This window comes from Saimiri boliviensis, chromosome 2, assembly GCF_048565385.1.
Source record: "Saimiri boliviensis isolate mSaiBol1 chromosome 2, mSaiBol1.pri, whole genome shotgun sequence".
In the NCBI taxonomy this organism is placed as follows: Eukaryota; Metazoa; Chordata; class Mammalia; order Primates; family Cebidae; genus Saimiri; species Saimiri boliviensis.
The window spans coordinates 82,642,371-82,664,181 of NC_133450.1; the positions used below are offsets into that span (position 1 = coordinate 82,642,371).

At 42.5% G+C, this 21,811-nt stretch overlaps 3 protein-coding genes across 16 annotated transcripts in view; 1 reads left to right on the forward strand and 2 right to left on the reverse strand.

Annotated features, from left to right (window-relative positions):
- The window catches only part of TUBGCP4 (tubulin gamma complex component 4), a 63,812-nt gene extending 61,585 nt beyond the window's left edge, over window positions 1-2,227 (reverse strand). For 2 of the 4 annotated variants that reach the window (XM_010339563.3, XM_003928939.4), the window contains exon 1: window positions 1,920-2,223. In XM_010339563.3, coding sequence (XP_010337865.1) covers window positions 1,920-1,997 — 78 coding nt within the window. In that variant the 5' untranslated portion in view covers window positions 1,998-2,223. Of the gene's footprint in view, window positions 1-1,919 lie in introns of all 4 variants that reach the window. The other 2 variants (XM_010339562.3, XM_074393757.1) reach the window with 2 other exon arrangements.
- A 39-nt stretch (window positions 2,228-2,266) lies between these two features.
- Window positions 2,267-15,134, forward strand: ZSCAN29 (zinc finger and SCAN domain containing 29). Of its 2 annotated transcripts, XM_074393755.1 has the most exons (6): window positions 2,267-2,378; window positions 3,314-3,739; window positions 4,214-4,418; window positions 6,178-6,876; window positions 9,208-9,675; window positions 11,645-15,134. In XM_074393755.1, the coding sequence occupies exons 2-6, from the start codon at window positions 3,422-3,424 to the stop codon at window positions 12,511-12,513; spliced, it is 2,559 nt and encodes an 852-aa protein (XP_074249856.1). In that variant the 5' UTR covers window positions 2,267-2,378; window positions 3,314-3,421; the 3' UTR covers window positions 12,514-15,134. The 2 variants fall into 2 exon arrangements, with proteins under 2 accessions (XP_074249856.1, XP_074249857.1); XM_074393756.1 differs by lacking the exons at window positions 2,267-2,378; window positions 4,214-4,418 and having other exon boundaries at window positions 3,468-3,739.
- The window catches only part of MAPDA (N6-Methyl-AMP deaminase), a 31,052-nt gene continuing 24,149 nt past the window's right edge, over window positions 14,909-21,811 (reverse strand). For 7 of the 10 annotated variants that reach the window (XM_074393761.1, XM_074393765.1, XM_074393763.1 and 4 more), the window contains 4 exons: window positions 21,164-21,244; window positions 19,248-19,386; window positions 17,276-17,376; window positions 14,909-16,573 (listed from right to left, as the gene is read on the reverse strand). In XM_074393761.1, the coding sequence (XP_074249862.1) occupies window positions 16,379-16,573; window positions 17,276-17,376; window positions 19,248-19,386; window positions 21,164-21,244 (516 nt within the window). In that variant the 3' untranslated portion in view covers window positions 14,909-16,378. Of the gene's footprint in view, window positions 16,574-17,270; window positions 17,377-19,247; window positions 19,387-21,163; window positions 21,245-21,811 lie in introns of all 10 variants that reach the window. The other 3 variants (XM_074393762.1, XM_010339571.3, XM_003928942.4) reach the window with 3 other exon arrangements.

Consider the following 21,811-nt stretch of genomic DNA (forward strand, 5'->3'; position numbering starts at 1 on the left):
TGTAAAAGACACTGCTCTGCAAAAAGTATGTAATATCTGCTGTCTCTGTCTTCTTTTCTTCCATCAATAGCTAAACACTTGCTATATGGCAGAAAATGTGCTGTGGTCTTTGCTCCCATGGGCAACCCATGAGGGAGAAAGATTTATAAACAGGTAACAATACATTATAAATTGTGACAAATTGTATAAGGGAAATAAACAAGTTGATAGAGAATAATGGCACTAGGGGAGGATGCTTAATTTAAAGATGTGGCCAAAGTTTTTCTGATAAAGTGACTTTAAAGCTGAGACCTTAAGGATCAAAAGCTAGAAAATACATGTTTGAGAATTTTTCATAGGAAAGAAAGGCAGGGAAAAGATGAATTACTTGTGGCTGTCTCCCCCACCCATCCCCTAGCTATCTTTCCCTTACTGTGTTATCTCTTTTCATTTTGGACAATCAGGCACACACATACTTCCTGAATACTATCCTCCTACATGTCTGGCACTGTATTAAGTTCTATGGAGAGAGTGAAACATCGACTTAGTCTTCAAAGACCTACAGGTCAAAAGTAACAATTCAAACTCCACCAGGCAAATCTTCACCTCACTTATTTTTTTCAAAAATTCACATAGGCAAGGTGTGGTGGCTCAAGCCTGTAATCCCAGCACTTTGGGAGGCTGAAGTGGGCAGATCACTTGAGGTTAGGAGTTCAAGACCAGCTTGGCCAACATGGTGAAACCTTGTCTCTACTAAAAATACAAAAATTAGCCGGGAAAGATGGCAGGTGCCTGTAATCCCAGCTACTCGGGAGGTTGAGGCAGGAGAATTGCTTGAACCCGGGAGGCGGAGGTTGCAGTGAGCCAAGAGGGTGCCATTGCACTCCCGCCTGGGCGACGCAGTGACTCAGTCTAAAAAAAAATAAAAATAAAAAAAAAATTCACCTAAACTCCCTAACTCCAAATACAGATTCATAAATAATAACAAAGGAATCTGTTTGATTTGCAGGTTTTATAGACTAAGAATGTATCTTTTCTGCTCTTCCAGTCTATATTGCAAATTCTCCTAGGAACAGGCATGCCTTCATGATCAGTTGGACCTAGATTTCAATCTTGCTATTACCAGGACTAGCCAGCATAAAGTTCTCTGGGCTTCAGTTTGATCGTTTGTTAATCGGTAGAAACAATACCTAAGTTACTAAATTATTGAGAGCATTAGATAACATTACTGGAAGCAGAAGCAGGTAAGAGTAGTTCAAACACTGAAGCCAGACAGGCTTGGGTTCAAAACTAAGCTCTTTTAATTACTAGCTATGTGATCCCGGTAGTTATATAACATTCTAAACCTAGGTTAATCTGTAAAATGGATATAGGCAGTTGTGAGTATTAAATAAGATAATGTATATATGGACCATCATACATTCCTGGTTACACGAAGGTCCCCTTCCAAGTTCTTTACCTAGTGCAGAAATTTCCTGGTAAAGGAGTAATGAGGGAAACATCACACCCTCTCCATTTCATTTCTTCATTCTGCAAACTTTACTTAACGCTTTCCATGTGTTTGGGAGCTGTGTATTTGGAGCTGTCCTTCAAAACTCAAACAATGCATGCGTGAAAATAAATAGGAGGAAGTGCCTCCCACACTTCTATGTCATTTCCCAGCAACTGTCACTCAGACACCTCGACCTCAGGCCCTTTCCTCGTCCCGCCAGAGGCTGGGCTCTTCGAGGTCGGCCCTCCGTTTTCCAGCCTAAGCCCGGCCTCTCTAGGCGTCACATCAGCGATCACCCTAAGGGACTGCCCTCCAGTCACCTGCCCAGGGACACGCCCCCAGCCCTGCAGGTCCCGCCCGCTAGGTCCCTCAGCCTCATCCCCCAGGCGCTGGCTCAGGTCCGCCGCTCCAGCTCTTACTGGTTCCCGCGCTCTGCGCCGGACAGTACCTGCAGGCCACTCCGCTTGTTCCAGGTGAAAATGGACCCAGGGTACCCGCTCAGAGCCAAGAGCAGTTCGTGGATCATTCCCGCAGCCGACCTCGAGTCCCTGGATACGTCACCCCCTCCTCCAGCGCCCCTCCAGGCGACCACGAGGGGAGTGCTCCCCTTTTCACACTCACACCGGCCCCTGGGTCGGGTGGTTTGTACGGAATCAACCCGCTGAGACAATCAATGCGGCAGAGCGGACGGGAAGCCGGGAAGGGGTCACGGTCGAGTCCCGGAAGTTCGGCGGCTGTACGGGGCCCACCCGCTACTCCCGCCCCAACTCTGCAGAGACCTAGTCGCGGTCGCTGCCGTTGCGCATGCGCCCTCGGCGCCCCGGGCCGCCTGCTCGGACTTCCGGTTTGGGAGCTGTACTTAGTGGCTGGAGAGCTGGAGCTGGGGCCTGGGCGGGACCCCGAGTGGGTGAGGCTGGCCAGGAGGCAAGGATGCGAGGAGGTTGAGGGGTAGCTCGAGAGGGAGACCCTCCCAGGAGTGGGGTGGGCTGGAGGGCGCCCTTAGGGCGCCTTAGCCGGGTCAGAGGCCTCTGGAGGGACTGCACGACGGCTGCGGGTGACCCGGCCGGAGGGAGCGGAGACAAAGAGGCCGGAATCCCGCAGCCGCCCTTCCTTCAGCTGAGAGCTCTGCGTCCTCGAACCGGCAGCACCTGGAGCCCCTGGCCGGCACCCGAGCTCATTCTTAGGAAGCCGGTTACTACTGGTCCTCGGACTCCATCTCTCCAACGCAGTGTGACTCTCCCCAAACCCACTCGGTCCTCGCTTTGGAGCCAACAGTGGTTTCTCTCCTTGCTTGAGGTTTTCCAACAAGTTGTGCCCGAATTCTTGCTGAGAGGCTACTACTTCTACGAGGGGAAAACAAAGACTCGAGATTCTGGACGTGATTTTTGCCTGGGGTGGGCGTTGGGAGTTGTGCAGCCCGAGGGGGCTGGGCGGACGCAGAAGGCCTCGGGAAGGACTGCGGCGGTGTTTGGGGAGATCAGCTGCGACCAGCTGGACAGAGGCTTTTTGTTGCCTTCAAGCAGGATAGTGACTTGCCTTTAGAGCCTCTCGAGCTCCAGCTCACCTGTATGGTTCGGACTGACTATGCAGCATTGGTCAGGGGAGTTAAATGGGATCAGATTTGAAGGAGGTGGGAGAGGAGCGGACAGTACTTTTATTCTCTGCTGCTTCCTGGGGCTGCTCTGGAAGTCATCCAGAAAAGCAGCTTCTGCAGTCTTTTTACTGAAGATTGTGCTACCTCAGAAGGCCACTTGGATCATATAGGAAGGGAGACCAGTTCTGGAAAGACTTTTAGACATATGAATATATTCCTTCTGATAGTGCCATCTTTCTCTGTCCTAGGAAGAAACTCTCCTTACAGAGAGTGTCATCTGCAGGTGGACATGGGAAGATAGATGTAAGCTCTGGAACCCAGACTCTTAAGTGGAGGGAAGCTGCTTTCTGCTGTGAATGATGGCCAAATCTTCCCTGAGAGAGAATAGCCCTAACTCTGAGACATTCCGACAGCGCTTCAGGAGATTTCATTACCAAGAGGTGGCTGGGCCGCGGGAGGCTTTCAGCCAACTCTGGGAACTTTGCTGTCGGTGGTTAAGGCCCGAGGTGCGCACCAAGGAACAGATTGTAGAACTGTTGGTGCTAGAGCAGTTCCTGACCGTCTTACCTGGGGAGATCCAGAATTGGGTACAGGAACAGTGTCCAGAAAATGGAGAGGAGGCAGTGACTCTGGTGGAAGATTTAGAAAGAGAGCCTGGAAGACCTGGACCTTCGGTGAGAAGGGAGGGGGAATTCAAAAGTGTGATACTGGGAAGGGGCAAGGGTGGAGGGCTAAATTAATAGACCGGTTTAAAGAGGGACACAATCTCCCTTGGTGATGCTTATACTTCTGGTCTGGTATAAGTAACTTTTTCAGATAGTGCTTGTCTGGAGATGCTACCTAGGTGTACTTCACCTACCCTGTCATAATGAGTTTTTGCTAGTTTTATAGTTTCTTAATAAGGAAGAAGGAGGATTTTGTTTTCAGCCTGTAGTTGGGTTTACTGTTTTGATCGTTTCCTTCTGGAGTTTCAGCTGCTTTAAGCTAATGGTAATGGAATAAGACCCTTGTTCACTTTAACCTCCCCCACCCCTAAAATCCTGGCCATGGCCCTGAAGGATGATCTCTTTTGGGGTATTAAATAATCTCCTCTGGGAATGCCCCCTCATTATGACTTTGCAGTGACAATTAACGGGGGTTGTTTCCAGGTCACAGTCTCTGTGAAGGGGCAGGAAGTGCGCTTGGAGAAGATGACACCCCTGAAATCATCACAAGAGTTATTAAGTGTTCGGCAGGAGTCAGTGGAACCCCAACCCAGGGGCGTACCCAAGAAAGAGAGGGCAAGAAGCCCAGACCTGGGACCACAGGAGCAGATGAACCCAAAGGAGAAGCTCAGACCTTTTCAAAGGAGCGGTGAGGAGTAGATTCATACGGGCAGATAGAGTGCCATTCCAAGTTGGGAAGTAGGGTTGGGGCTAGTGAGTGGGAAAGGGATTTCAGGAATAAGTGGAAATTGTAGAATATGTGGTTGTTGACATGTAGTTTAGCCCTCTGGTATTCTTTTATTACCTCTTGATAAGTCAACTGGAGAATGGCTCCCTAGTTTTTATCAGAACTTGGAATTACTTCCTCTCGGTAATGATGATAGGTCATTATTTTCTAGGTAAAAATTCTCTTCTATACTTGAAGGCATATCTTCCTTTCGGTTGTTTTCCTACTTCAAATTAAACTCTATTTGTTTCCTTAAGCTTTCCCCTAGAAGATCCATTCTTTAAACCTAAGTTTTTGTTGCTTTCTATTGGAAACTTTAAGGTCTCCAAGTATGTCAATTGTGGAGAACTAATTTATGTATATTATTCTCGTGAAAGTCCGTTAGAAGCTAAGTAACAATTTTATTTCAGAATCTTGCAACAGCTTGTATCAATATAGCCCAACCTGTGATTATGTAATATTTTTGTTCACCTGGTAACTTCCAGGATTCTGATAGCTTTCCCCAGTGCCTTTATACCTGCTTGATTATTCTAGTACTTGATTTTGTAGAACTTGTTTTTCTTCTTTGTATTCTATTGATCTCCATGTTGTATGCTTTTTTCTCTTACCATTTCACTTAAAATTTGTTGAGGTTGTTTTGAATTGTGGTAATATCATCTAAGATGATAGCTCTCTCAGCCAGTTTGGTAATGGTCTCTCTGTTTAGTGATGCAGATTAAATCCCTGAATCTCACAGACTTTCAAAGTTCATTAGTTTTGGAACACCTATCAAGGTGCTCAACACCTGCAGGATACTCTGCAATAAAAAAATGTGCATATCCTCAAAGAACTTAAAAACATCTTGAGAACCACAATGGCTAACTCTTAAGTATGTGCTGAACTGAACTGTACTGAAACAATGCCAATGACTCGATCAATTGTGTGAGTACTGTATGGGTTTGGCAGAGTGGGAGATGAGGGACGGCTGTAGGTAAGGCTTCTTGAGGGCATTGGCAAATACAGCCTCTTGAAGGACGGGCTGAAATTGGATAAGAGAGAATTAAAAGCCACAGAGGGGTGATAAAAGTGTGCTGTGTTCTGGAGGAAGAGTCTGACAGGAATGGGTATGGCAGACACTAAGGTTAAGGCTCAGCAGGGTAAAATGTATGCTGAGGAAGCAGAAGCCTGGAGTTACGAAGAACAGTGACTGCTGCAGTTACCTGGTATGAGAGGATAAGGAGTTTGGACTTGGATGGTGGCAGTAGTTCTAAACATAAACACCTTTAGAACTTGGTGACTGACTGTGAAGGAAACAGATAAAGACAGTCTTCTCTCACTCCCCCCTTGAAATCACTCTGAGTTTAATTCTGAAGCCCCAAGTGAAAAATAATTATTTCCAGCAGTACTAGGACCTGCCTACAAATAGGAGAGCTAGGGAACAACTTGGAATAGAATTATCTGCTCTGAACACACAGACTCCTTTCCTCTCTTGTCACCCTGCTTTGGAAAATAGAACATTTCTCATCTTTTGAGGTATCCTGTATTTTCCGCACCTTTTTTAACCCATTGAACTTTCTGAAAACATTTCCCTAGACACTTTATTTATAATCCTCTTGGATGAAAAAGGCAGGACTGAATTTCAAAGATTTTTGTGATAATCAGTCCTAACTAAGATACCCTTTGTTTGCTTCCCTGCAAGCAGGATTTCCATTTCTTAAATCCGGTGTGGTCTCCAGGTTGGAGCAGGGAGAGCCATGGATTCCAGATCTGCCAGGCTCCAAGGAGAAAGAACTTCCAAGTGGTAACTACATGGGAGACAGACGAGTGCTTGCTGATCTGTTACCATCCAAGAAAGATAGAAGAAGCTGGGTGGAACAGGATCACTGGGGCTTTGAGGATGAGAAGGTGGCAGGTGTGCACTGGGGTTATGAAGAGACCAGAACACTGCTTGCAATTCTCAGCCAGACTGAGTTTTATGAGGCCCTCCGAAACTGTCACAGAAATAGCCAGGTGTATGGGGCTGTGGCTGAGCGGCTCAGGGAATATGGCTTCCTCCGGACCCTGGAACAGTGTCGGACCAAGTTCAAAGGTCTCCAGAAGAGCTATCGGAAAGTCAAGAGCGGCCACCCACCTGAGACCTGTCCCTTCTTTGAAGAAATGGAAGCCCTGATGAGTGCTCAGGTCATTGCCCTGCCCAGTAATGCCTTGGAGGAAGCAGCCTCTCACTCTGGCCTGGTGGGCAGTGATACTGAGACTGAGGAGCCAAGGCAGGGAGGCTGGCAGCATGAGGCAGGAGCAGAAGAGGCTGTGGCTGAGGAGTCTGACAGTGATGACATGGATCTAGAGGCGATCCCCCAGGATTCCAATTCAACTGCACCTGTCCTGTTCAGAAGCCCAAGTGGTAAGAAGCTTTTCTTCTTGGGGTTTTGGAATTAGACTTGGGGAATGAAGAGACTGGATGTGGGGTCAGAAGGCCTTAATGTCACATGCCAGCTTTACCACTTAGGGAACAAAGAAGTGCTTCTCAATTTTATATGTGTATTTAATTCTCTTTTATGGAAAAATCAGTGAGATAATTGGGAATAAATATAGATTTCTAAAGAAATACACTCAGAAAATCCACAGTCCTGAGATGGAATATCATTTCTTCACTAAATTATTTTTTCCCTGATTTAAAAATCATTGCGGGCTGACAAAAATGTGGCACAATATTATCTTTAGGTACAACCAGTATTTATTGAGTATGTTATAGGAACTTGATGCTTTACAAATATATATGCGTGCGCGCACGCACACACACATTTTTTTCTGAGATAGAATCTCACTGTGTCACCCAGGCTGGAGTGCAGTGGCAGTCTTGGCTCACTGAAACCTCTGCCTCCTGGGTTCAAGCGATTCCCCTGCCTCGGCCTCCCGAGTAGCTGGGATTACAGGCGTGCACTACCATGCCTGGCTAATTTTTGTATTTCTAATAGACCTGGGGTTTCACCATGTTGGCCAGGCTGTTCTCGAACTGGCTGGTCTTGAACTCCTGATCTCGTGATCCACCCGTCTTGGCCTCCGAAAGTGCTGGGGGTTATAGGTGTGAGCCCCCACAGCTGGCCTTTTTTTTTTTTTTTTAAGACAGTTTTGCTCTTGTTGCCCAGGCTGGAGTGCAGTGGCATGATCTCGGTTCACCACAACCTCCGCTTTCCAGGTTCAAGCAGTTCTCCTGCCTCAGCCTCCTGAGTAGCTGGGATTACAGGTATGCGCCACCATGCCCAGCTGATTTTTATATTTTTAGTAGATATGGAATTTCACCATGTTGGTTAGGCTGGTCTCCAACTCCTGACCGCAGGTGATCCACCCGCCTCAGCCTCCCAAAGTGCTGGGATTAGAGGTGTGAGCCACCTGTAAAATATGTAAAGCCCAGCCAATGCTTTACATATTTTATCTTTTACTTCCCCAAATCTCAAAGTCAGTTTATTTTATTCATTTTTACTTAGAGTAGCACAGTGAAGAATTGTCCAAAGTTGGGGAAACATTTTTTTTATTTAAAAAATTTAAAATACATTTAAAACAGAGACAGGGTCTTGCCATATTGCTCAGGCTGGTCTCAAACTCCTGTTTTCAAGCAGTCTTCCCACTCAGCCTTCCAAGTAGTTAGGACTACAAGTGTGAGCCACCACACTCGGCTGGGAAACATCTAATTTTCCTCTGAAATTCATAGTATACATTAGCATTTTAACAGGATTGGGAACTCCTACAGTGAGAAAGCTTAACACTCTGTATTGAAATATTTTTGCCTATGAAATCCTTTTTAAAGTTATCACTTATTACTGTTAATGTAATTGGTACAACTATGCTGTTATGGAAACAGCACCAAAATATGATTCAGGAGGTATAGATTCTAATTCTGATGACCACTAATCAACTAGGAGATCATGAGTAATTATCTAACCGTTCTAAGCTTCCATTTCCTCAACCATAATATGTGGCATAGCAGGAGGACTACATCGCTAAAGTTGCAGTCCCTTTGTGAGCTGTGGTCTTTTCCTTTTATTTTTCATTATATGTGTGATCTTGCTTTAGTTCTCTTCTAGTTTTCTGGTCTTTGTGTCCTCTGCTTTTTCATTTCTCTTTTTCTTGTTTTCTTCATTGAGTTTTTCCTTTTTTGTTGTGGATACAAATATATGTAGGCTAACTGAACATGGCACATGTGCTAAATGTTATTTACACTCTGTCATCCAGGCTGGAGTGCAGTGGTGCGATCTTAACTCACTGCAACCTCTGTCTCCTTGGTTCAATCTTGATTCTCATGCTTCAGCCTCCAAAGTAGCTGGGACTATAGGTGTGCGCCACCACACCTGGCTAATTTTTCTGTATTTTTAGTGGAGATGGTGTTTCACCATGTTGGCCAGGCTGGTCTCAAACTCCTGGCCTCAAGTGATCCGCCCAGCTTGGCCTCCTAAAGTGTTGGGATTACAGGCATGAGCCACTGTGCCTGACCAGCTTCTTTTTTATATGGCTAAACAGAATTTATGAATAAAGGTCTCTGTGAAATTGCTTAAGGATCTAAAGAAGCAAAACATTCTATAAGGAGTTTGTGGATTTTTGAAACATTAAGTATTTTTACTTTCTCATCTAGGAGCCTGAGCTTAGCTGAATTCTCATGATGCAGATGATAGGACTGAGGAATTCAGGCTGTAAAGCTCTGGATTAAGTGGTGCTGAAATTTCTCTTCTGGTGGCAGGTGTACACTGGGGCTATGAAGAGACCAAGACTTACCTTGCAATTCTTAGTGAGACCCAGTTTTATGAAGCCCTCCAGAATTGTCACCGCAACAGCCAGCTGTATGGAGCAGTGGCTGAGAGGTTATGGGAATATGGCTTCCTTAGGACCCCGGAGCAGTGTCGGACCAAGTTTAAAAGCCTGCAAACCAGCTATCGTAAAGTCAAGAATGGCCAGGCACCAGAGACCTGTCCCTTCTTTGAAGAGATGGATGCTTTGGTGAGTGCCCGGGTTGCTGCCCCACCCAGTGATGGCCAGGAAGAGACAGCTTTTTGCCCTGTCCAGGGGACCAGTAAGGCTGAAGCTCAGAAGCAAGCTGAGGAGGCAGATGAGGTCACAGAGGAAGATTCTGATGATGATGAAGAGGATACTGAGATACCCCCAGGGGCTGTTATAACCCGTGCTCCAGTGTTATTCCAGAGCCCCCGTGGTAAGATTCTTTCATGATTATGGTTTGAATTAACAAAGGGAAAACAGTGGGTTTGAGGAAAAGTGTCATCAGATTGAGGAGAACTGGCCTCTATATCCAGCTTTCATGGATTCTTCTTGTGACCACCCATGTTTGTCATCTGTTAAAGCAGCTCACTGAGGGGATATGAAATATTTATGTGACTTGCCTCCCCACACCAGACCATCAATCTGAGATAGCTGCACATTGCAAACTTGCTGTGATTTATTCATGAACTGGCTAGGTTTCCAGCCAGTTTACCGAGCAGGGAATCTAAAGCTCACATTTCTCAAGTAGCATGTCAAATACCCATAGTAGGATAAAGTTAATTTTAAAAGTTCATTCTCTTTTATGTAAGGTTTTCTTCTAGTGTCAGCCTATGTACCAGCTGTACATCTGCTTTATTCACATTTATGAAAACCTGCTAACTGTTCAGGTTCCTGAGAGAACTGACCCTTTGAATCTTAGCCACTAGATAAGGTCTTCCCTCGCAAGAAGAGTTCTGACTTCAGAGTCATATATGTTTATGTATGTGAATCTGGGCTCTGGTTATTAGCTAAGTGACTTAGTGAAAGTTACTTAACGCCAGGCTTGGTGGCTCATGCCTGTAATCCCAAGCACTTTGGGAGGCCGAGGCAGGTGGATCACCCGAGGTCAGGAGTTGGAGACTAGCCTGCCCACATGGCAAAACCCCATCTCTACTAAAAATAAAAAAAATGAACCAGGCATGGTGGCAGGGACCTGTAAGCCCAGCTACTTGGGAGGCTGAGGCAGAAGAATCATTTAAACCTGGGAGGTGGAAGTTGCAGTGAGCTGAGATTGCATCATTGCACTCCAGCCTGGGCAACAAGAGTGAAAATCTGTCTTTTAAAAAAAAAAAAAAAAAAAGTTACTTAACCCCCAAGTTTGCTTATATATTAAGACCTACCTCATAGAGTTGATATAAATGAGGTACTCTGCACAGTGCCTGGCACATAATAGGCATTCAATAAATAATAGTTTTCATTTTCATAAGTCTTTAAGATGAGCATTCTTTAAGGGTATTCCATGGAATGTCAATTCCATGGGGTATTAATATATTCTACTAAAAAATAGCTTGTAGGTTTGGGAAGATGGTAAATACCCCTCTTGGAGGCTCACAATACATATTCATATATTTAAGGTTCTAAGATTTATTTAATCTAGTGAATATTTCATGAAATGTAAGATTAGGCTTCTGAGTGGAAATACTGTCTCAGGAGATACAAACATGGGCTGATACTCAACGTGTTTTTGCTCCTAGATTTAGTCCCAGGAATATGGGATTCAGAGTTTACCTGAAATATCTGAATGCAAATGCAAATTTGCATAGCCTAGGCCCAAAGAAGCCAGGCATTTGGTTCTTAAGGCCTTTTGGTTCTTTGAAAAACTAAGTATTTTTCTATCCTCTTTTTATTTCCAATGTATATTGGAATGTGAGGGGAAGGAGACTCATGAAGCTCCTTCTGAATATAAAAGTTTCCGTTTCCAAAAATGTTTTCCTAAGCATGTCCTTCTAAATCTTCTAGTTACTGGCAAAGAGAACATGAATAAGAATACTCTGATAGACCTGAGATGTGGCAAAAATACGTATTAGAAAGTGTCTTTCCTATAGAAACATGGAAATTATCTAAAACCTAGTGAGTTTTCCATGCTGTACTAAGAGGATTTTCCAAAGATCTTATGTGACCAAGAGGAGTTAAAAGTATATATTAATGAGACCCTATAGAGATGAGAAGCACATGACAGGTTACCAAGCAGAGAAGTAAAACATTGGGATTTTAAAAAGATGATGGTAGTTATTTGGGATCTAGGGCTTCCTAATTTTTATCTTTAATTATCTGATGTAATGCTTGTTTTTCCCAAGTTTTACATTCCCAGGACACATATAATTAAGGAAATAGATAACTTCTAAAATTCTATTTTACATTAGGTTTTGAAGCTGGATTTGAGAATGAAGAGAATTCAAAACGGGATATTTCTGAGGAAGTACAACTGCATAGGACATTACTTGCAAGGTCTGAAAGGAAAATTTTCCGGTATCTTAATCAAGGTAAAGGCAATGAAAGTGACTGTAGATCAGGAAGACAGTGGGAAAAGACCCCAGGGGAGAAAAGAAGAAAACTGACACTCCAAGAGAAGGGTTTAAGTGAAGTCCTAAGTGAAGAGAAACCTTGCTTGGGAGAGAGACCCTATAAATATCTCAAATACAACAAAAGCTTTGGTCCTAATTCCCTTCTCATGCATCAGGTATCCCACCAGGTAGAAAATCCATATAAATGTGCTGATTGTGGGAAAAGTTTCAGTCGGAGTGCACGACTTATTAGACACCGGAGAATCCACACTGGAGAGAAACCTTATAAATGTCTTGACTGTGGAAAAAGTTTCCGTGACAGTTCAAATTTCATCACCCATAGGAGGATCCACACAGGAGAAAAACCTTATCAGTGTGGTGAGTGTGGGAAACGCTTCAATCAGAGCTCAAGCCTTATCATTCACCAGAGAACCCACACAGGAGAAAAGCCCTATCAATGTGAAGAGTGTGGAAAAAGTTTCAATAACAGTTCTCATTTTAGTGCACATCGGAGGATACACACAGGAGAGAGACCCCATGTGTGTACTGACTGTGGAAAGAGCTTCAGTAAGAGTTCTGACTTACGTGCACATCATAGAACCCACACAGGAGAGAAACCCTATGGGTGTCATGACTGTGGCAAGTGTTTCAGTAAAAGCTCAGCCCTTAATAAGCACCGAGAAATCCATGCACGGGAAAAGCTTCTGTCACAGTCAGCACCTAAGTAAGCCCCTGAGGATAATAAAGAGGCTCAATAAATGTATTGTTCAGAAGTCTTCCAAAAGTGAGATCCATCTCCTATTCTGTGTCCAGCTAGCTTAGGAAATTTTCTTTAGGCTTTATGCCACTGTTTGTTCCTTGTTTTTCCTGATCTAGAGTCAAATCCCCAAGGCACTCTAAAGAATGAAGGGAAAATTTCAGTCCCTCTCTTTGCCTGCATCTGAATTGATGGATAACATCTTTTCCTTCAGTGCCTATGGTGTTCCCTTAATAAAGTAAAGACAACATGGTAGTAGATCCTATGAATTTGATATGTATCCTTCTTTATTCATTTTGTCATTCAGCTGCATTTTGACAGGAAAAACCCATTACATTTCAAGAAGTTGTTGTGAGACTTTGCCCATTAGGTAAGGGTCTAGCTCTTAGGTTTTTTTTTTCTGACAAGATGGAGTCTTGCTCTATTGCCTAGGCCGGAGTGCAATGGCATGATCTCAGCCTACTGCACCCTCCACCTCCCAAGTTCAAGCAATTCTCCTTCCTCACTCTCCCAAGTAGCTAGGATTATAGGCACCTGCCACCATGCCTGGCTAATTTTTGTATTTTTAGTAGAGATGGGGTTTCACCATGTTGGCCAGGCTGGTCTCGAACTCCTCACCCTGTGACCTGCCCGCCTCTGCCTTCCAAAGTGCTGGGATTTACAGGAATGAGCCATTGTGCTCGGCCTAGCTCTTCTTTATACAATAATTGGAAATGCTAGAATGAATGACTCTTTCTGTTCACTTAAACCTGTGTTCAAAATGACAGCTTTGTCAGGCATACTCTTAATTGACCTTGAAGGAAAGTTTAATGTCCATCTTGGTTCTGCTCTGTGAATCATCTTGTCTATAACCAGGTGTTCTTAGGCAGAAACAATGAAAACTTTATACCAAAGTGTGAACCCTGGATTTCTTAGTTTCTTCTGAGTCTTAGAAGAAGGGTTAGAGTAATACATTTACAGGATTTCGTTTGGTTTTCTTTCTGTCCAGTCTCATCTGATTTTCATCTGTGCCTTGTGGTCCAGAAGTCCACAGAGCAACGCAGCTGGATGTGGTGACAGTTAAAGCAGTTAAAGCTGCCAGCAGGGACTTGTCTATATTCCACACACCTAGTATAGTGTTATGCCCTCTGTGGGCAATCAGTACTTATCTGCAATAAGCAGAAGCCACTGCCATGTTCCCGTGTTTTGGGAAAATGAACTACTGTGTGTGAACAGCCCTTTACCCTAATGGCAGGGAAGATGGATTATCTTTGGCCAGTGTAGCTGCCAATCTACATATACACATTCAGGTGAACACAATTAAAAGCAATTCTTTAAATGCAAATGTAATTACTCATCTTTATAAAAGTATTGAATTAACTGCCCGTATCTTCGTATTATGATCAGTCCTGTATAGCACAAGGTAAAACAGGTCCTGTCCTTGTCCTTACAACCTAAAGCAGATGATACTGACATGGACAAGTACTGCATATGCATAGCTGCAGCAGTTATAGAGAAATCTAGAAAGCTAGGTAGTAACACTATGCATAAATGCATGGTCCAATGCATTAGAGTTTGCTGTAAGAAAAATCCAGGAGCTATTTTCTTCTTTTTATTCAGGAAGGCTTCATGAAGCAGGAAGTGTTCAAACAAGGGAAGCTTACTGGTTACATTAGGGTAGGAAGAACTTTCCATAACTAGTTGAAAAATTTAGTGGTGGGTGGGTTGAGGAATGGGAAAATGGGGGAGCAAGGTGTTTTGTGTAGATGGAACAAAGAGCAAAGGATAGACTATACGGAAGGCTAGATAAAGTTTGGAGCAGCATGGAACTCAAGGAAAAGTATGATAGTGGCTATGCATCAGGCAGAGAGAATCACCTTAGCTGAAACATGGGTGCTAGGGGCAGACCATGAGGTGGTACACCCATCATCTCTAGTTAAATCAGGTACTGTGCTATAACTATTGACAAGCTAACAGCTGACTGGCACTGGAAAGAATGAGCAGTTTTAGGGGACTAGCTCCTATGGGAGACAAAGGTCAGAAATCATAGTATCTGATGAAGATATTTTGAAGGGCATGTGAGAAGGAAGATAAAAATGGCCAGATGGCCAAGGCCTGGGATAAGTAGCTGTTTCACATTTAATTGGAATCCTGTGGCTGGAGTAAGACAGCATTAGGAAGATATAGTATTCTATAATTTATAACGTTGTGTTAGAAATTAATTAGGGTTCTGTTGCTATTAGTATAAAAAAACTAATATTTATTAGGAATTAAAGGAAGATGGTACCTCTGTTATGTTGCCTAAGGAGACAGGAAGCTACAAGAAACACCAGTCTGAAGCAGTGCCTCAGGATCTCAGATGGTTTAGGAAGTATGTGGTAATGTCAAAAAAAAAAAAAAAAAAAAAAAAAAAAAAAAAAAAAGATTACTGTCTTTAGTATATCTATGTATAGTCTTGTGGGAAAAACATTGGTTGGGGTATCAACAGATACTCTGGTTCCGGATGTCTTGTGTGTAAGTTAAACTGCCTCCATTTCCCTTTCTGTAAAGCAAAATGTTTACACCTAATCTGCTTCTCAGGGATACCATGTTAATAAAAATTATGTCTATAAAGTGCCTGGTGTTTCTTCGAGAGAGAGAGAGAGAGTGTGTGTAATACAGGCAAATTATGATCAGGTTGTGGATGGCAGGAAAAGATCAATCTTAACTTTCTTTTTTTAAAGCGCCCTATGTGGGATTATTAGAAGTATCTTTATCTGAATCTTTATATTCTAGAAAAAGGAATAATTCAGATTGTGGTAAAAGAGAAATTAGAATGCATATCCTTCCTTTGTACCTCTACCCATATCCACAATAAATTAGGACCCAAGATAACTGGGCATGCAGAATCTTATTTTTTAATAAGTTTTAAAAATTTATTTTTTAGAGACAGGATCTCACTCCGGCTATAGTGCAGTGGTGCCATCATAGGTCACTGCACCTTCAAACTCCTGGGCTCAGTGCGATCCCCAGCCTCCCCAATAGATGGGACTATAGGCATGAGCCAAGACAGTCAGCTAATTTTTTAAATTACTGAATTGATGGGGAGTGGGGGTCTCTTTATGTTGTCCAGACTGGTTTTGAACTCCGGGCTTCAAGCGATCCTCCTGCCTCAGCCCCGCAAAGTGCTGGGATTAAAGGCATGAGCCACTGTGAACAACTCAGCTGAGGCTTTAAAGACCCAGAACCAACCCTCAAAACTCCAGATGAAAAGAATGGAATGTGCAGAAGGAACACTGCAAGGGCCAACTTGCTTACCAGGTGAAAACCCAGTTCATGTCAAACTACCTCACAATAATTACATGCTGCCCAACCTGCCATTCCACAGATAAAAGCAACAAATATCTTCAAACATTCTGAGAAAGAGAAACCAAGCCCACTGTTAGGGGAGCAAGAGCATCTATGCACCTAACATAAGGAAAGTCTTTGTGGAAGACATGGGGTAGCATGTGCAGCAAAGGAAGCAAAAAATGTATATTAGCCTTTCCTAACCTTATGCTAGTAATTCCAAAGCAAATCAAAATGAGACTTTGATTTCCCTGAGGTTTATGATTACTAATGGGGAAGGACTGCTGAGTCAAAATAATCACTGGTGGACTGGGGATTTAATTAGCAACAGTCAGGTACCATCCAGTAAGCACCTGAGAGCTTGTGAGTCTAAGACATATTTACTGAGCATCACGTGTAAGGTTGCTGATGATGGAGCCCATGGAACTTGGCTGCTATGCTTCAAAGAAATGGTGGCCTGTTTTACTAAGTGGGATATGGCAGGAACACCTTGATTCAACATACTCAGAAGTAGTTCACCTCATTACAGCTTAGAAGTGTAACACTCTGGGCTTCAGGTGATTCCATTTCTTCCTTAGTTCAGATCTGGTGATGTCAGAAGCAAAGATGTAGTTGATGGATTCATAAGAGAGATCCCACACCTGAGACTGTGTCAAATTAAATGTTTCAGCTGCCAGCTGGTACTCTTGAGAAAGATGTGTTGCAAAAACACCCTTATCATCAGTCTGCCAATGTAAACAAGAACATTTCAAAATGAAAAAAATGATTTTTCAAAAAATAACCACCTTTTTGTTCAGTCTATTTTTCCTATTTACTATACTTCTTTCAAGAGTCTAAACAAGGGCCTATAAATTTATCTATGCATATCTGTAACTAAACAGACTTATACTTTAAGATACCAGAACAGTGTTTCAACTCTGGCTGTATATTAAAATTACCTAAGGAGCTTTCAAAGCCTATCTATGCCCAGGACTCACCCCAGATCAAATAAAGCAGCAAAATCTTATGGGATGGTTGCAGAGCATCTGTTTCTTTTTTTGTTTTGTTTTGTTTTGAAGTTCTCTCAAGTACCTTTTGCTATAGAGCCAATCCAGAGCCATCCTGGCCCTCTACAGCCTCTCATGTACCAGTCCCTTTTTTTTTTTTTTTGAGATAGAGTTTCACTCTTGTCCAACCTGCAGTGCAATGGCACGATCTCCACTCACTGCAGCCTCCACCTCCCAGGTTCAAGTGATTCTCCTGCCTCAGCCTCCCAAATAGCTGTGATTACAGGCATGCATCACCACACCCAGCTATGCCCCACTCCCTTCTAACTCCTCTACTTGAGCATTATCCTCAGGCATGCAAGGCAGTCAGCTAGTGAACATCTGACTTAATGCAACTCAGAGAGCAAAAAGGAGCAAAATATTTTACACAGAACACCTTACACAGATCACAGAAGGATGGGCAATGCTGTACCAGAATCTGAAATGGTGCTGGTCATAAGATGGAACTGTCCGACTTTTGACGTTTGAGGTCAAACAGAGTTCTATATGGAAAGGGGGGAAAATCTTATTAAAAGCAAATAAGTGAATTCATTCAATGTTCACCAAATAGACACATGAGAAATCTTTCCCAATTTTGCTAATTCAAAGTAGTTTATTAGTTTACAAAGTCAATCTTTCCTTACGTGTGAAAATTTGTATTTCAATTAGTGTAGCTGTACAGGAAGTATGTGCTGCAACTAATGGCAACAGTGCTACCAGGCAAGGAATTAATATGCCTTTCAAAGCCATGCACTTCTCCTTCTTTGACCAAAATAGGAAGGAGGAATGTCATAAGCCAGTCATAATGAAAAAGGCAGGGAATTATCATGATAGGAGAAGGGTTTTTTGAAAAGCTACTGCAATCCCTCCTGGTCTAACGGTGGAAGCCAAAACAAAGGTAAGAAAACTGTAGCACTGCATGAGAGTTAGAGCATTATAAAGCACTAAGAATGAGCAGGGACTTTGCCATGGCTTCTAAGAACCCCTAAACACTTTCACCCAGACAATCATCCATTCACCTCCTTCTGCTTATAGGTAAGTTAAGACCATCTTTTTTTTTTTTTTTTTTTTTTTTTTGAGACGGAGTTTCACTCTTGTTACCCAGGCTGGAGTGCAATGGCGCTGTCTCGGCTCACCACAACCTCCACCTCCTGGGTTCAGGCAATTCTCCTGCCTCAGCCTCCTGAGTAGCTGGGATTACAGGCACATGCCACCATGCCCAGCTAATTTTTTGTATTTTGAGTAGAGACGGGGTTTCACCATGTTGACCAGGATGGTCTCCATCTCTTGACCTCGTGATCCACCCGCCTCGGCCTCCCAAAGTGCTGGGATTACAGGCTTGAGCCACCGTGCCCGGCCAAGTCCATCTTAAGAATGACTCCTACTATTAACACATTCCTTCCTGGAAACATTACCAGGCTCCCTAGCCAGAGCAAAATACCTTACTGATTTGATTGATGGCATCTGCTCACTTGAGTAAGGCAGCCTCAACACAGGCTTACTCAGTTTAAGGGATGACAAACCCAAACTGCCCCCTTACTCTGCTGGGAGCAGAGCTAGGCCACCACAACAAGTAAGATCACTATGCAAGTGGTTCCCACTCTCTCCACTTTTGCAGATATTTAAATTTTTCCTTAGTTTTAAAAGAAAATCTCACGCATTATGAATTACTGAAACTTTTATAGTTAAAACACTCACACAAGCATTTTTATAACTTGGTAAATTTAGCAAATTCATCATTCTGTAAAATGGTATGCAGCCAACCACTTTTTCCTTCTTTAGAAAGTCCTTTCCTAAATATCCAATCCAAAGTGGTTATACAATCACTAATGTATCAGTTTGTTTAATTTTCTTCCTAGAACACTAGTGTTTTCTTGTATATTGTTTACTGTCTTCCCTCTGCTAGAATATGACTGTCTTGGGAAAGAAATCTTGCCTGTTTTGTGTACTGCTCTATCAACAGCAATGACAGCAAAGTAGACACGTCATAAATACAATCAAGTGTGTAATGATTAACAGACATGTGAAAATATATTTGCGATTTTCCATAATGCTTAATTTTTAAATAATGTTACATGTTTTCATAACACATCAATTTTGTTTAAATCATTTCAAAGTTTTAGATGACCCTTTATTCCTTTAAAAAATTCTTACTGAGTTACACAGAGCTTGTATTACACAGAGCATGTATTTTAATGGAAGCTAAAGCTTTCTGCTACTTAAATAGGCTCAGAAAGCACAAATTCCATGCATCTTTTAATAGCTAGATGACATTCGTCTTTTTAGGACAGTACTTCTCTACATATGGGTTGCAATCTAGGGATTGGGGGAGGAACAGAGGGTTGTCTGGAAGACCTGAAACTCCAGACCTTACCCAGTGGTATCCGATGTTGCCTCACAAAGTCCACCAGATCTAGAGATCCTCCCTCACCAGAGTTGAGAAATGTTCCATGTCCAATTCTGTCAGGAAGGAGATCCAGGAGTATTTGTGTTTCTTTGTTTTGGTTTGGAATCTTAACAAAGAGGGGAAAGGGGGATCATCAGTGGCCTCTTTCAGTGGTTCTTAGAGTACCTTTTTTTATAGCTAGGTACCCTACCCCTCTGAGTAGTATTTAATGCAGACCTGGAAAACTGAACTACTTCTGCCTTCCTAGCTCTCTTGACCTTTTTATTTTCCCAATATTCTTCTAGATTCATTTCAATGATAGTAATACACACTTTGTGCCTTTTCACACAAATTCTTTAAGGTCTCACAAGAATCTTACAAGGTATTAAGATGAAGAAATTAAAGCTGAGAAACATTAATTTTCAAAAAAAAAAACTTCACAACTCTACATGCATATGTGTGCTCTGTGTTGTATACATGTGTTCATATATATTGTAAAAAGTTCTGAAAAAAGATAAACACGAAACTATTAACAGTATTAACTCTGGGGAGCAAAACAAATAGAAACTTGGCTTTTAATTTTTAACTCTTTTCCTTCTTGAGGCTTGGATTTTTTTTCAGGTATACATAACTCTTATAGTTAAAAATATGAAGCATTATTTTAAAAAAAGTTTTCCAAGGCCATAGAGCTAGTGAATGGTAGAGATAAGGGTGAAACCTAACTCAGTGTGACTGCAGGGCCCAGTTACTTTCCTCACATAGCGTGCTCATCATGTTTATTCTGACAAGGCTGGCTACCTACATACCACAGTCACCATCAAAATGTCTGGCTGTGCTCTTTAGCTCCTAGATAGCACAAAACAAAAATGCTTAAATTTTTAAATGAAATGTTTTCTATCCAATGGACTGTATGAGAAAAGCAAGAGAAACTAAGGTAAAGAACAAGTTCTGATGTTGTGCACAAGGCTAGAGATGTGCCTGTGTGCACACCGTCAAACATGCTGTTCCTTTAAAATGACCAGTGGTGTCCATCACGCATCAGTTAGGTCAGCCATAGGATGTCCTATGGGTGAAAGGTCTTTTGGGTTCGAGTGTGGAAACATGGATTCCAGATTTTAAGCCCTGCCAGTAGATTACTGACCCTCTGCTTACAGACATGAAAGATATAAGAGTACTGGCAAGAGGTTCTGATTTTCTTCCTCAATCTTTAAATCATGATGCTACTCAAACTTTACACATTACTCCTTTAATACAGTAACTCTGTGAGGTAAGTAGACTTAAGTATTATTTTCTGCATTTAAGAAACAAATAGAAGTACCGAGGTAAAAAATAAATCCATCTATAAAATGGGGAAAACTGCAGCAGAGTCCTTTGTTTGCCTCACAGGGATGTGCTAAAGAAAGTGACTACTTCCCAGCAATTATCTGTCACTATGTTCATGTTACCCGCAAGCTTGGGTCTTATAAGAGGCACTAGAATTCTTAGCCAGGCTTTGTAAAGTGACACACTGCTTCCTTTATTGCCAGTTTATGTGATACAATCAAGTCCCTTCTACTCTGAGGACAGGTGAGATAAATTGGTGCTTTTCTTAGAGTCAGCTTGCCAATGACAAGATTGATGTTGGAAATTCATACATTTTTCTCTAGCAAGATGTCATGAAGCTGCTTTTAAATGACAACTGGCATTTGAGTTAACAGCCACTCCGAAGAACCACAAAAGGATAAAAATAGTAGCACCAGAGACTAAAGCAAGTCATGTCTTTTTAAATTTAGATTTTAAAATATTTCTACTTTTCCTTTTTAAAAAATGTTTTTCCAATCCAGGTTTATTCCTAGTCACTTAGAAATGACTCTCTTATTTTCTATTATAATCTGTTCCCTCTAGCCTAAGAAAATATTTTTTACCTCTGAAAGATGCAATGCCAACTTCAGACCCGCTTTCTTAGCTTCTAAAAGAGGTTCCAAGAAGTCTTTTGCTTGTCCTACCTTTAAAAGTTTTAATGAGGAGGCATGAGAATTCTGGGAAAACTGAGGAATTGAGTTCTCCATTCCAGTAAACAAATAACATAATGGGAGAAAAAAATTATGGTAGATTAAATCATTTGCACATCTTGTTTATAAAACACCTACAATGTGCTAGCCACTTTGCTGAATACAAAGTTTGCAACAGTCCCTGCTCTCGAGAATCTTGTCTAGTATCAGTAAACTGAGGTCAATCAGCTAAGCTGGATATAGCAGTCACCAAATTTTATGCCTGGAAGGACACCTAGATATTCAGTGCTAAGGAGACCTCACTCACTTGATTCAGGAACCCTCATGATTATTCAAAATACCTCTGTTAAACGGATGGATAAAAAGAAGGGGAGTACATATAGTCCAGGTTTGGACAAAGCCGTAAGAATCAGTTTCATGGGACTCTCCTATTCAATGGTTTTCAACCAGGAGCAATTCTGCCCTCCAAGGGACATTTGGCAATGTCTGGAGACATTTTTGGTTGTCACAGATGGGAGAGTGCTACTGACAACCAGTGAGTAGAGGCCAAGGACGCTGCTA